Here is a 14,999-nt window from a genome sequence, read left to right as displayed (position 1 = left end):
CAGATCTGCTGCGTGATGCAAAGTGGTTTAGCCCTTCAATGAGAATCAAGCTGCTTTTCTAAGTCATTTTTGTGTCAATTTGGATAAAGCAGTGGCCCACCTGAACAGCCCCTGTGTCAGGTCCTGTTAGGTGCTTGGGAATATGAGGAAATTTACCTCCCAAGTTTGAGGAGCTTGTCACTGGTCAGACTGAGGAGATCAGATGTCTACATATGAAAAAGTATAGCTGCAGATCTGTAGTAGGCAGAATAATGGCTTCCCGCCCCACCCTCCCAAAGATGTCCATGACCTAGTCCCTGGAACCTGTGGGCATGTTATATTACATGGCAAAGGGGGATTCAAGTTGCAGATGGAATTCATGTTGCTAATTAGCTGACCTTAAAGAAAGGAGATTATCCCAGTGGGCCCAGCATAATTACAAGTGTCCTTAAACTGGGATATCCTTAAACTGGACTCTTCTGGAAGCAGAAGAGTCAGAACTAGACAGATGGCATCATGAAAAAGACTCAGTAGACCACTGCTGGCTTTAAAGATGGAAAGGGCCACAAGCAAAGGAGTACAGGGCTTCTAGATGCTGGAAAAGACAAAAAAACTGTTTCCCCTGGAGCCTCCAAAAAAGAACACAGCCCTGCTGCTACCTTGATTTTAGCCTAGTGAAACCCATTCCGATTTCTCACCTCTGGAACTGTGAGAGAATAAATTTGTGTCATTTTTAGGCCACTGAGTTTATGGTAATTTGTTACAGCTGCAATAGGAAACTAATATAAGGGCCAGGGCAGCACCTAACAGCCAGATGTGTAAAATAGTTGGTAGGATTTGAGTCCGGAGCCCAGAGCAGAAGAGAAACATTGCTTGGGGTAGAAGGGCAGAGGTGGTCTAACAAGGCTCCACAGAGGAGACAGGAACTGACTAGCCCTTGATAGGATTTTATAGTAAAAAGCAGAAGAAATTCTAGTCTGGGGAAATGATGGAAGAAAAGTATGATTTTGGAAGGACAGAGAAACATGGCTGCATTTTGCTGAGGAACTGGCTAGACCCGGGTGCTTAATTATGGTAGATGGGGTCTTAATCTTTTCTGGGTCATGACCCTCTCTGAGACCCTATTAGCCATCAGGCTCAGGAGCTTCTCTGCCGCACGGCTTTCAGAATCCTAGTTCCCCAACCAGGGACTGAACCCGGGCCTGTGGCAGTGAAATTGCAGAATCCTAACCACTGGACCGCCAGGGAATTCCCTAAACCCATGAGTTTAAAACCCCTGGTTTAATAGTACAAAATTAAGCAGGTTGGACTAATACCTGAGCTTATTCGGAGCTGACGCAGTCCTCATACTTAGTAAATGCTCGATCAATATTAATTACTAAAGAGTTCCCTCCTCCAGAGCTGCACACTCCTTCCCCTAAGAGTGGTGTCATTTAGCAGCTCTGGAAAGCCAAGCTTCTGCTTTTTGTTTTTCACTCAGCTAACTTTCCTTGAGCACCTACCCTGGTCCCACTTTCAACACCTCCTTGTTCTTTCAAGTAAGACTGTCTCTCAAAGAAAAACTGTCCACACGCCAGATAATCCTGCAGCCTACCTCAGTAATACAGTAGCCCCGTCTCCCAAACCATCCAGGCAAGATGCCCTTGACGCTTCCTCTAGCTGCCGCCTGTCTCCGCATCCTGTGAGTGGTCAGCAGTGAGAACAGCAGGTGGACTTCTTCATCCTTCATCTCTTTGAAAATGTGGAATTTCTCTTCAGCCTTCCCTCTTCACACCAGAAATCTCCAGCTTCTTAAATCTTTCCCACAAATGCTGCTTTCCAGTTTTGTTTTTTTCATCATTTCGATTCTTGGCCTAGATCTCTCTCCAGTTTACTCTCAGCATGAATACAGGGCCGAATCATCCAGTGGACTAGTCTTTAATTAGTCGAGTTTATGTTTAACATGAAATCCAGTCCCAATTTGAGGATTTTACTACGTTGACTCAGCTTGTAATCTTCTTTACCAAAAGTCTTACTTTCTGAAGCATATAAACAACTCGAACCCTCTCTTTATCCTGTCGTAAAGGCAACTGTGGGTTTCTAGTGACTCAGCCTCCTCTTTGTCTTCTGGACAACTGAGCCTGACAGCCGTGCGTACATTCTGGAAGCCAGCGGTCTCCTGGATTTGTGCCCCTGCCAGGGACAGCCTCGGCTTGCCAGGTTCTCTGCTTTTCGGCCACATCTGTTTCCATTTCTGAGCTGGCAATTGTCTGACCTGATTGCACAAGGTCAGAGTTTACAAGAATCAAATGATTTGTCTATCTGGCTGTGAGTCATATGTGGGGAAAGTAACTGCTTATTTAGCTTTCATGGTGTTTTGGCCATGGCGTGCAGAAAGGAAGGCGCAGATTTCTCGTATTCCCTCCTGTTAACTCTCTGCAGCTAATTGTTAATGCACAGTGATGTCTCCTGTGCAAAAATGAAAGCAAATTAGTATCAGAAGGTTTCTTGTTGAATTAGAGTTAATATAAAGACAAGTGGAACTCCTTCCAAGTTTGTTTTTTTTCTGTTTGTTTTTTTTTTTTAAGTTAGGCAAACATGAAGCTGAAAAATTGTCTCTGTGTGATCAATGTCATCAGTGCCAATATATTTCTTCCTAGGGAGTTCTGGAGAATGCATGGTAAATCAGAACTCTGCAGTTTCCCGTGAAAACTGAGCCCTCCTCCAGGTTGTCATGAGTCTCCTTCCGATGGAGTAACTTGGAAATCAATATGTAAAATAGCCTTGCTCAGGCTTCACCGTGACTGAAGCACCAAAAACACCACTGACATGTGCTCGGAAAGCATGGTCGTTTTGTACATGCTGGACCTCCTAAGATGCTGATGGGAGGGCTTGGAAAGCAGGAATGAGCACGGGTGATATTAGAGCAACTATCAGGGTCCTTGTACCTTATCAGCTGTGAACTTTCTGACAGTGTTTATTGTCTTAAAGTTTTTATTTGGACTTTATTTGCAATCTAAGCAGCTTTTACTTGTAAACATTTTACCTTATCCTATTTTATTTTTCTTTCTTACATAAATAATTGACCCCATAAACCAATTTCAGCAAATATCAGTATTTTTTATCCTATATACTTTTTAAACATAATGTTTATTTTATTTGAAATGATTTAGCTTGGCAACTGAGATGCTGACCAGGGAATCAAGACATCTGGTGTCTTATCCCTGGGTCATCACTGCCTAATTTTGTGAACTTGGCCTAGTAGCCATAAGCTCTCTGTCTGAGAGGGGTCTAGGTGGTGGATAATCCAGAAAGCTCTGAGTGCCCGTCATGCCTTTACAAAGAGCAGAATGGTCTCAGGTCTGGTTCTTCCTGTTTGGAGGTGCCACAGCTTTGTGTGGGTAACCCTGCTTCCCTGTTGTATCAGTGGTCCCCAAGACCACCCCAGGTTCAATGCTTTACTAGACTCGGCATATAGTAGTATTTATGGCGATGGTTTGTAACAGGAAAAAGATAGAAAGCAAAATCAGCAGAGGGAAAAGGTGCCTGAGGTGAAGTCCAGAGGAAACCAGGCACAAGCTTTTAAGAGTTCTCTCCTGATGGAGTCACACAGGATGCATTTAATTCCCCTAGCAATGAGTTGTGGCAGTATGTGTGAAATGTTGTCAACCAGGGAAACTCATTAGAAACTCAGTGCCCAGGATTTTATTGGGGGCTCATCAAGGCAGCCTCTACCTGGCAGGTAACAAAATTCCAAACTCCCAGAGGAGAGCAGGTGTTCATAATAAACCACATTGTACAAAGAGTTAAAGCATGGTGGGCCATTCTTACCAGTTCTCAACATGGTGGGAACTCTTCCAAAATCCACATTCCCTAATGCCAGCCAAGAGCCGGCCTTGCAAACAAGCCTTTTTGAAGACGGCAGTCTTGGGCCTGCTGTGTTAAATCTTTTCTGCACACCTGTCCATAGTTGAATGGCAGAGATCAATGCTTAAAACAAAAGCAACTTCAAACAGGACACAAGGAGGCCACGCACTTAGGAAATGGTGCCAAAAGGCTCGACCCATCATATTGGACAATCGATAATAAACCACCCACACAACGCTTAAAAAATTTGGCAACACTGTTCTCAGTTTGCTTTTTTCATTCAACAATACATCACGATGACATTCCATGTCAGATTCAATGTCATATTTAACCGTTCAGTTGTGCATACTCCATAGCATAGGTGTAATATAATTTATTTTACTATCTATTATTGAGATACATTTTGCTTATTACTTTTTAAATGCTTAAAAGGGAAATGAAAGTATTTAAGAATTCATCTTATTTATTATAGATATTTTCTACACATTTAATAAACTGGAAACTCTTTTCTCCCATGTCTAGCCTGTGACCCAAACAACAAACGCCTTCGTCAAATCAAGGACCAGATTCTAACAGACTCTAGGTACAATCCCAAGATCCTCTTTCAATTGTTGTTGGATACTGCACAATTTGAGTTTATACTCAAAGAGGTAAAAATATTGAATGAATAATCACCAAAGTCTTAGTTTTTTTATGCTTAAAAATGTTTTTAAAGATTAGGATTTTATGGCTGTGTCTCTGATTCAGGCTACAGATTCTAGCTGTCTGAGATCATTCTTATAGGAAAAGGACAGGATTAAACAACAAGCATTTAGTGCCTACTGTCATTAGGGATACAGTGATAGGAAAAAATGCACCAGATGGTGGAAGCTACAGTCTAATGAGGCATGCGGACAGTAATCAGAGAATTACAGAAATGAAAATGAGTAAAAGCAGGTATACGCTCTATAAGAGAGGAACATAGGTCTCTGGGTACCTAAAATAAAGGATCCTGTCCTAGCTTTGACAGCTTCCCTGAGAAGAGAAGCAAGAGTTTCAGAAGGGAGCTGAGGAAGGAACCTGTTAGTTAGCTAAGACAAAGGTGGGGGAGCATGATGAAGAACATCCCAGTGAGAGGACAGATTATGTCTAAGTCCTCTTGGATAGGGAAGAGCCTGGCCAGTTCAAGGATCTGAGAGACCAGTTGGCTGCAGGGGAGAGAATGCAAGAGAAAGGTGGTAGGAAGTGAGGTTGACAGGTGGGCAGCCTGCGCTGGGCCTTGCGGGGTGTTAGTCTTCATCTTAAAAGCCACGAGAACCTGTTGGAAAGGGCCTAAGTAGGGTGGTAGTTTGCATTTTAACAAGGTTGACCTAAGGACCTTGAGGATTTGAGTTCAGTCAAGGAAATTCTGGGCTTGGTCTTACTCCTAAAAAAGCCTCTATGGACATAATAAAAATCACAGACGCCTGGGAATGTCCAGGTTCTGTAAAAGTAACTTTGGGGGTTTGGATCAGGTGGCCTCAGGAACTAGCCCTAGACATTAATGCCAATTCAGAACCAACACTCGCCTTGCCTCAGTTGGTCTGAGAGCCACTGTCTTAGAGATGGTCTAGCTTTTGCCCCCCAATTTGTATAAAGTAGTAATGCTTAAGAGGTGGCGTCAGACTGATGTTAGGCACCTATTTTTATAATAAATTGGGTTTCGCTCAGGCTTTCTTAGTAAACTGCCTAAGCTGGATTTTCTCTTAAATCAGTAAATCTCTTCTGTCTCTTCAACAGATGTTCAAGCAAATGCTTTCAGAAAAGCAGGCCAAATGGGAACATTACAAGAAGGAGGGCTCAGAGCGGATGACGGAGCTTGCTGATGTCTTTTCAGGAGTGAAACCCCTAACCAGAGTGGAGAAAAATGGTAATTGCTGAAGAGGAGTTATTGGTGTGTTTGAAAAGTATACACAGATTATTAGAAACCAGCAGAGTAAAAAGTCATTATTGTGTCCTCATTGTATGCTGGGATGTTGCTAATGAAGATCAGAAGTTTAGTTTTGGCTGCTCTAGCCTTGTGCTCCCTTGGGCAATCTCATATTCTCTCTGGACTTCAGGTTTCTTATCTTTGAAGTAAGAGGTTGGGCTAAATCATGGGTTCTTGTACTCCGGTTCATAAATACAATAGTATTTTATAGAGTCATATCCTCCCCCTACCACCATAGTATGCAAAACTGGTGTGTCATTAGTGTGTAATTTTATGTGCATGGGGATGGGGGCATAACTTTCATGATCTTCTCAGGATACTTCACCCAAGAATATTACCGACTGCTAACATAAATGATATCTAAGAGTCTTGTGTTCAGTCCTATTTGGTTCTTCTTCACTGACGCATCTGCCATCTAGTGGCACAAGTGGGGACCTGCAGACTGTTTTGAAACAACATAGCTCAAGTTTTACTTTAACAATTTTAATCTTGCTTCTTTTAGGAAATTTTATCTGTAGGAAAATTGTGGTATCACTTCAAATTTTTGAAGGCACCTGTCCTATAGATAGGATCCTTTCAAATTGCCCCTGAAAGACCATTCTGAATTTTAAGGTGACAAATTAAACTATTTTTTTGATGCTTAATATTTGTTTTAACTGTCAAATTTATTTCCGATAAAGTTAATTATACAGTAGAATTGATGAATAATATAGATTTTTATTTTAAAAAGCTTCACTATTGTTAATACAAGCTTATGACTATTGTATTTGATTTATTTGTTGCTGGTCAAAAAATATGTCCAAATTTCATTAATATTCCTATTGGAAAAACTAGAGCAGTTTTTAGTGGTGTGACATAAATTGGCAACATGTTTTGCAGGTCAGCATATTGTATCTAAAAAACAAAGAATCACCAGGACCAATCTAACCAGATTAGTTGTCTAATCAGACACATTAATCTGTATTCTAGTCTCTTTTAAGTTCTTATAAATACCAGCAATGTTTCAAAGCTTATTCAAAACAATATCTTATACTTTTTTGGCTCTATAGCATATTTCAGTTAGGAAGTACTTTCACAGATATTTCTCATTTGATCCTTACAACCCTGTGAGAGAAACATCTTTATTATTTTATAATCACTTGCCGAGGGTAACAAAGGTCCAGAGCCTGTATCTCACTCATTACCTCCTATGTTCTTTTAGCTACTCCGTAGCTGTCCCTCGGTCCTACAAAAAATCTTTAAAATTATAGCTAGTTCTTTATGTCAATTCTTAAAATAACTTAGATTATAAGCCCTTAAGTGCTTTTATTAAAGTGAAATCATTCCATTGATAAAAAACCTTTACAGAATCAACTTGGTGAAGTGAAAAGAGCGAAGCCTTTGGCGGTTTGCACGTCCTGGCTCTTCCATTTAGTAACTGTGTGACGCAGCAGAGGGTTCTTAATATCTCTGGGCATCAGCTTCCTCATCTGAGAAATGGCTTTTAATTCCTACTCCATAGATTTTTGTGAAAATTAAATGAGACTAAGCTTAAAACTTGGCCTGATTCACTGAGGGTCCTCAGAGCATGTTAACGGCCTTCCCCATCTCTGCCTTGAGAAATGCCTGGCTGGTTTGTGAGTGCAAATGGCGCCACCTTATCCATTCAGACTCCCCACAACTCACCACTCACACTTCACTCTACTGCATGTTGGTCCCTCTTTGCCCTCCAAGACGTGCCATTGTCATTTTGCCCCAAAGCCTCTGCTCATGTCTGTCTCTTCATCTAGGGACAGATTTTCCCTCTCCCTCCCTCTGCCTGTCCAGACCTCTACCCATCCTCTTAACTCAGTGTCACATCCTTCAGTTCCTTCCTGACTCCTCCCCACCTGCACTACTGTCTTTGCACACATCAGTTTACAACATTTATTGGGTGGGCCAAAAGGTTTGTTCAGTTTTTCCCGTAAGGTGACTCTAGTAGCACTTAGTTGTCTTTAACTTCATTCGAAACAATTTTGTTAGATTGTATGTGACACCTGTCACATCAGCATGCATTTAAAAAAACACTTATACAAATTGGTGAATTTTTGAATAGCCATTTTAATATTGAAGATGGAAGAAAAACAACATTTGTGGCATATTATGTTTCAAGAAAGGTATAAAACACAACTGAAATGCACAAAAAGGTTTATGCAGTTATGGAGAAGGTACTGTGGCTGATTGAACGTGTCAAAAGTGGTTTGCAGAGTTTCGTGCTGGAGATTTCTCTCTGGATGATGCTCCGCAGTCAGGTAGACCGGTTGGTTCGATAGCAATCAGATTGAAACAATAATTGAGAACAATCAGCGTTTTACCACACGGGAGATTGCCGACATACTCAAAATATCCAAATCAAGAGTTGAAAGTCTGGGCTTCCCTGGTGGCGCAGTGCTTAAGAATCCACCTGCCAATGCAGGGGACATGGGTTCCAGCCCTGGTCCGGGAAGATCCCACATGCCACAGAGCAGCTAAGCCCGTGCGCCACAACTGCTGAGCCTGCACTCTAGAGCCCGCTAGCCACAACTGCTGAGCCCATGTGCCACAACTACTGAAGCCCGTGCTCCTAGAGCCCGTGCTCCGCAACAAGAGAAGCCGCCGCAGTGAGAAGCCTGTGCACCACAACGAAGAGTAGCCCCCGCTCACCGCAACTAGAGAAAGCCCACGCACAGCAACAAAGACTCAAGGCAGCCAAAAATAAATCAATTTAAAACAAAAAAAGTTGAAAGTCATTTGCACCAGCTTGGTTATGTGAATCGCTTTGATGTTTGGGTTCCACATAAGTGAAGCAAGAAAAACTTTCTTGACCATATTTCCACATACAATTCTCTACTGAAATGTAATGAAAACGTTCCGTTTTTAAAACAAATTGTGATGGGCAATGAAAAGTGGATACTGTATAATAATGTGGAATGGAAGAGATCGTGGGGCAAGCGAAATGAACCACCACCAACCACACCAAAGGCCGGTCTTCATCCAAAGAAGGTGATGTTGTGTATATGGTGGGATTGGAAGGGAGTCTTCTATTATGAGCTCCTTCTGGAAAACCAAATGATTAATGCCAGCAAGTACTGCTCCCAATTAGACTAAGTGAAAGTGGCACTCGACGAAAAGCGTCCAGAATTAGTCAACAGAAAGCGCATAATCTTCCATCAGGATAACTCAAGACCGTATGTTTCTTTGATGACCAGGCAAAAACTGTTACAGCTTGGCTGGGAAGTTCTGATTCATTTGCCGTATTCACCTGGCATTGCACCTTTGGATTTCCCTTTATTTCGGTCTTTACAAAATTCTCTTAATAGAAAAAATTTCAGTTCCCTGGAAGACTGTAAAAGGCACCTGGAACAGTTCTTTGCTCAAAAACATAAAAAGTTCTGGGAAGATGGAATTATGAAGTTGCCTGAAAATTGGCAGAAAGTAGTGGAACAAAAGTGTGATTACATTGTTCAATAAAGTTCTTGGTGAAAATGAAAAATGTGTCTTTTATTTTTACTTAAAAAACCAAAGGCACTTTTTGGCCTACCCAAAACTTGGGCCTTTAACCCTTTTCTGCCAGGTGTTATAAACTAAGCTATTTATATAGAAAGTTTCATCTCTTCTACTAGGTCACATGCCCGAGGCATTTTTGTTGTTATTGTTTGGAAAATTCCTAAGACCAATGTTAGGTACATAGTAAAAGCTCTGTGACTAAGAGCTAGATTTGTAAAGGATTACTTAATTAAATTCAAAGCCACCACTGCAGGAATTCTGGGATTTCAGTAGTCTTTTCTTGTTTCTGTATTAATAGAAAATCTTCAAGCTTGGTTCAGAGAGATCTCAAAACAAATATTGTCTTTAAATTATGATGATTCTACTGCTGCGGGCAGAAAAACTGTGCAACTAATACAGGCTTTGGAAGAGGTAAGGCAAGTCTTTTTAAATGACAGTTCTCGGATCATGAATCATACTTTTTGACCTACCCAGCAGTCTGCTCCTGGAAATATATTTAAGAGAATATTTTATCAGAAGCAAAAGCAATATAAATTAATGTGTTCACTGTAATATTATATGCAGTGCCCTAAAATTGTGAAAATAATTAAATGACAATAATAAAGAGAATGATAGTAAAAATTATGATAGTTCAATTTGCAGAAACATGTAGTGGAAAAAAAATTATGAAGACAGTATAGAAACATTGGGAAAACTGTGGTAAGGAGGTAAAAGCAAAAACAAAATTGCACTGTATGTGCTACTTTTAGGTTTGTAAAAAGTGTGTGCCTTGGGGAGAAAACCTGGAAAGGGATGGATACACAAAAATGAGAATAGTTGTATAACGATCATATGCTTTTAAAGTGATGTATTTTTTCTGGAAAAAAGTTTCCTTTTATCTACTTAAAAATGATTGTACAAAAAAAAGGAATTATACCTCCACACTCCTTTTTTTTTTTATAATACCCTTTTTTTTATTTTTTAAATTTTGACCACACCACGTGGCTTGCGGGATCTCAGTTCCCCGACCTGGGATTGAACACAGGCCACAGCAGTAAAAGCGCCAAATCCTAACCACCAGGGAATTCCTATACCTCCACACTCTTAAAAGTTTAATTGTATGTTTAACCAGGAAAATAAACAAAAGCATCAGAACAATAAACATATAGATTATATGAAACATCATCCATCCTCATGTGGAGCCCTTTCCAATTGATGTAAGTGTACATTAAGACTTTTTTCACTTGCAAGACTTTCTTACAGGCTCTTTCTTACTTTTGCAAGGATTTTAGGATGGCCACTATTATAGCAACACAGTATAATGCTCCATTGTTAGCATGCCAGTTTCCCTAGCTATTCCAGAACAATTGCTCACTTGTGCTATTTCTATTTTGGTGGTTTTTTGGATTTTCTAGTCTATAGTACCACTATAAGCAACTTTGTAAATCTCTGATACTTTTTCTCTTTTGCATTATTTCTTTTGGCATATAGCCCAGGCCCCTTGAATTATGTACTTAAAATGTCAAAACGCTGTGGAATCATTATTTTGTTTTAAAGAGCCCATCAAAAGAACTTAAAGATGTGCAAGTGCCAGCACCTTGGTTGTGATGTGACCTATTTTGTTTTTTAACAATCCTGCAAATTTTCAGAATTAGAAGGATTTTCAATACATGTTTATTGATACTGAAATGGAAAATGGGAATATTTGCTTATTACGTCATATATGTACAGGATAAGAAATTGTGGAACATTTTCTAATCTCAGAAATTATGCATTGTTTTCTGACTTGGCTTATACATTTCTGAAATTATAATTTGAAATTAAAAATTTGCCAAGACTTTCTTAGTAAGTAGTGCGCTTTATTGGAAGTGTTTTCAAGGAAAAGTGAACACTATACAGGCCATTCAGAATTTTAAAATCCAGTGTATTTATGTAACTCAGGTTCAAGAATTTCACCAGTTGGAATCAAATCTGCAAGTGTGTCAATTTCTTGCTGATACTCGCAAGTTTCTCCACCAGATGATCCGAACCATTAACATTAAAGAGGAGGTCCTGATCACAATGCAGATCGTTGGGGACCTTTCTTTTGCTTGGCAGTTAATTGACAGGTAATGTGGACAGCCTGGCATTTGTCCTCAATGAAGGCCATTATGAATGTTTCCTTACCATTTATCTCTTTTTACAGTTTCACATCTATCATGCAAGAGAGCATAAGGGTAAACCCATCCATGGTCACTAAACTCAGAGCTACATTCCTAAAGGTAAGCAGATAACAGTAAGATTGCATTCTCAGTTACTAGGGAAGAGTTGGCCTTCATTATTACCTCATTCATTAATTCAGTTCAAGATTTCACCCTTTTAGAAAGTTGGTTAATTTAAGTATTTTTATAGACTGAAAATTGTTGCGAAGTTTCTCATGAGAGCATAGTTGCAAAAGATGCCAGAAATAAAGTTTGAATTAATAATAGAAGTTAGAGTGTCTTAGAGAAAATTGTTTTTAAATGAAGAAATAGATTTTTTTAAAGTTTTACAGGATACTAAAAATGTGTCCTATGGGTCCTTTATTCCCTAGACATGAATAAAATCCTTTTATTCATTTAAAAAAATTCTTGTTGAGCCTCTGCTACAATCTAGGATCTCCTCTAAAGGTTAGAGAATAATGTTAAACAACACGGGCATAGATTGGCCCTTCTCTCAAGGTAATTTCATTTCGTGATAAATGAACAAATAATTTACTCAGTGTCTTCTGATGGAATTACCATATATATCAATTCTGAGGTGCACTTTCATATTTTAACATCTCTGTAATTGGGATGTGTTGTATAATTGATGGCATATCATAGTTGTCGGCATGTTTTTTCTTTTTGAGCAGTGCATAAAATAATGGCACTTCTTACAAGCCATGTCATCTTAGATTAGACTCAGTATGGTAGTCCATCAATCAGAATGTCTGATTTCCACAGAGGAGTAGCTGCCTTCTGTAGCTCAGTGGCTCAAATTTGAGCATGCAGGAGAATCACCTGGAAGGCTTGTCACAGCCCAGATTGCTGGGCCCCAGCCCCGGAGTTTCTGATTAAGTAAATCTGCGTGGGGCAGAGAATCAGCATCTCTGACAAGGTTTCAGGTGATGCTGTTGCTGCTGGTCCAGGGACCACAATTTGAGAACCACTGCCGTAGCAGATGACTGTCACTTTAAAAAATTGTATCTTGTCAGAAACTATGAATGACACTGATGAAGTTCAGTAGTTGTTGCTCTCTTTTGGGCAAAGCCCAAGAGTTTTGTTGTATGTTACTATTTCTGGAAAAAGAGATTTCTAGGACTTTTTGAAACAGAGAAACAGATACATCTTATTTTCCTTCCAGCTTGCCTCTGCCCTTGACCTGCCCCTTCTCCGTATTAATCAAGCAAATAGCCCTGACCTTCTCAGTGTATCTCAATATTATTCTGGCGAATTGGTGTCCTATGTGAGAAAGGTAAGAAATGCATCAAGATGATGTTTATTTTAATGGCAAACTAACTGCTATTTTAAATACAAACGATGTGCTTGGGACCCTGAAAAAAGTACACCTGTGTTCCTTTCCCTTATCCTTTTTTTTTTTTAATTGAAGTATAGTTAATTTACAATGTTGTGTTAGCCTCAGGTGTACAGGAAAGTGCTTCAGTTTTACATATATATAGGTTATTTCAAGACATTGAATATAGTTCCCTGCAGCAGGTCCTTGTTATTTATCTATTTTATACATAGTAGTGTTGTATACCTTTCCCTTATTCTTAATTTAATTCCAGAAATTTGCAATACATGAAAATAAACTTATTCTTACCAGTACTGTGGGTGTGCAGCTGTGTTTTTACTTTCAAAGAACTTTCATACCTATTTTTTAAATGCTGATGGTATTAGCCCCCATTTTATAGGTGTAGAGATGGAGAAACAGAGATCTTGGTGACTTCTTCAAAGTCATAGTTGGTAAAAGAGCCAGATCTAGATCCAGCACATTCTAGTTGGAACTTAATCAAAGTTTTCAGGAGCATTTTGGTCCTTGTTTCAACAACTTACGGTGTAGCATAGAGCCAGACAGGCCTGGATTCAAAATTTTCCTGTGTCACATCCTAGCTGAGGGCTTTACAGCCAAGTTACTTAACATCTCTGAACCTCAGCCTTTTAGAAACTTGTAATGTGGAAATGATACATCTTTTGCATCATTTCTATGAGAATTAGCTCTGTATCCTGTGAGCAATTAATGTTTGAAGGAAAGTAGCCCTGTACCTGAGAGCAGTTGTTAAAATAGCTCTTGTGAGGCCCTTAGCAGCCCTTCCTGCAGACAAAGGGCTGTTCATATACACGGGCACTGTGCTTACTGTCATCATACCATTTACCAGCTAAGAAATAAAATAGAGGTGCGTTTGTTTTTTCCTCTTTTCCCTTCCATTAAAGGTTTTGCAGATCATTCCGGAAAGCATGTTTACTTCCCTTCTAAAGATCATAAAGCTTCAGACCCACGATATCATTGAAGTGCCGACCCGGCTGGACAAGGACAAGCTGAGGGACTATGCCCAGCTTGGCCCACGATATGAGGTGCTGTGTCCCTTTGACTTCTGCCTTTTGATTTTGAAACCCCCAAACCATGAAATAGCACAGGTCCGTGTCACCTGCCATATCCCCAGGACCACCAGATCAATTCTGGTTTATTGATCTTTTTCCACACTCTCAACAATAACCAGGTTTTGCCATTTTAGTGCAATTATACCTTCATTCGTTAACCTGTCCTGGTGTCATTCACGGCCTCGCCTGCCAGAATGTTCTCAGAGGGCGTAGAGCTCAGCTGGTTACTTTTCTTTTGAATAGTCTCAGCACATCAACCTTTTTTCTCTTTGGGCTACATTGCCTAGACTTTTCCCATTCAGGTTCCTGCTTTGTACACAAAATCAGTGGCTCAAAGTAATCCATATTCCATGAACCACTTCTTGCAGCCAGACTTTTAAGGCCGCTCCACAGTTAAGCAGCCTCAGAAATAGTTCTTCCCAAAACACCTCTGCTTTTCTTTTTCCCTGAACTTAAAGATGTGAAAAATAAAATCAAGTGAAATTTGAAAATGTGATAACAAGCATCAATTTCATATCCTCTGACACAGCTCCAAAAGTTACATCAGGAATTGAGATTGTCAAGCTCAGAATTTCTACATTGATTCTAACTCAAAATTATAGCCTCAGTCAACCTTACCAATGTCTCCTGGTGTTGTTTGAAAAGCATGTGGATGGCAGTAGGAGATTACCTTCTCAGAATCCCCTTGAGCCTTTTCTTTTTGGAAGGGATCATCCATATCACTGAGTCCTGCTTTCATCTTATGCGTGAAATGCTGAGGCCCAAAGAAGGGGAAATGATTGGTCAAAGGGTAAAGAACGATTTAACATCTTCTGACTCAGTCACCCCGTATGTCTAACAGTGGTCAACACCACAGAACCTCATTTCTGACCAGGACGTGTATACACAAGTGTCCTAAAGCTTCACGCTGCTTCTCTTGTCTTTGCCCATTCCAGAACTGTTAGTCAATTATTTTAGTTTCCCATAGAAGTGATGGGTCGTTTATGAGAAGTACTTCATTAACCTCTTTTTCTTTGTTAAAGGTTGCCAAGCTTACTCATGCTATTTCCATTTTTACTGAAGGCATCTTAATGATGAAAACAACTTTGGTCGGCATCATCAAGGTAATGGTCTTAATGCTGGCCTTTGTGGCCCCGTAGTAA

At 40.0% G+C, this 14,999-nt stretch overlaps 1 protein-coding gene across 4 annotated transcripts in view; it reads left to right on the top strand.

The window, feature by feature from the left end:
- Positions 1-14,999, top strand: part of WASHC5 (WASH complex subunit 5) — a 53,193-nt gene that overhangs the window by 15,759 nt on the left and 22,435 nt on the right. For all 4 annotated transcript variants that reach the window (XM_082858898.1, XM_082858895.1, XM_082858897.1 and 1 more), the window contains 8 exons: positions 4,348-4,475; positions 5,584-5,713; positions 9,576-9,688; positions 11,198-11,364; positions 11,442-11,517; positions 12,620-12,730; positions 13,690-13,830; positions 14,880-14,960. In XM_082858898.1, the coding sequence (XP_082715024.1) occupies positions 4,348-4,475; positions 5,584-5,713; positions 9,576-9,688; positions 11,198-11,364; positions 11,442-11,517; positions 12,620-12,730; positions 13,690-13,830; positions 14,880-14,960 (947 nt within the window). The remainder of the gene's footprint in view (positions 1-4,347; positions 4,476-5,583; positions 5,714-9,575; positions 9,689-11,197; positions 11,365-11,441; positions 11,518-12,619; positions 12,731-13,689; positions 13,831-14,879; positions 14,961-14,999) is intronic.

The sequence above is a fragment of the Leucopleurus acutus genome (genome assembly GCF_964270905.1).
Source record: "Leucopleurus acutus genome assembly, chromosome: 17".
Lineage (NCBI taxonomy): Eukaryota > Metazoa > Chordata > Mammalia > Artiodactyla > Delphinidae > Leucopleurus > Leucopleurus acutus.
This window is presented reverse-complemented; position numbering and strand designations above follow the sequence as displayed.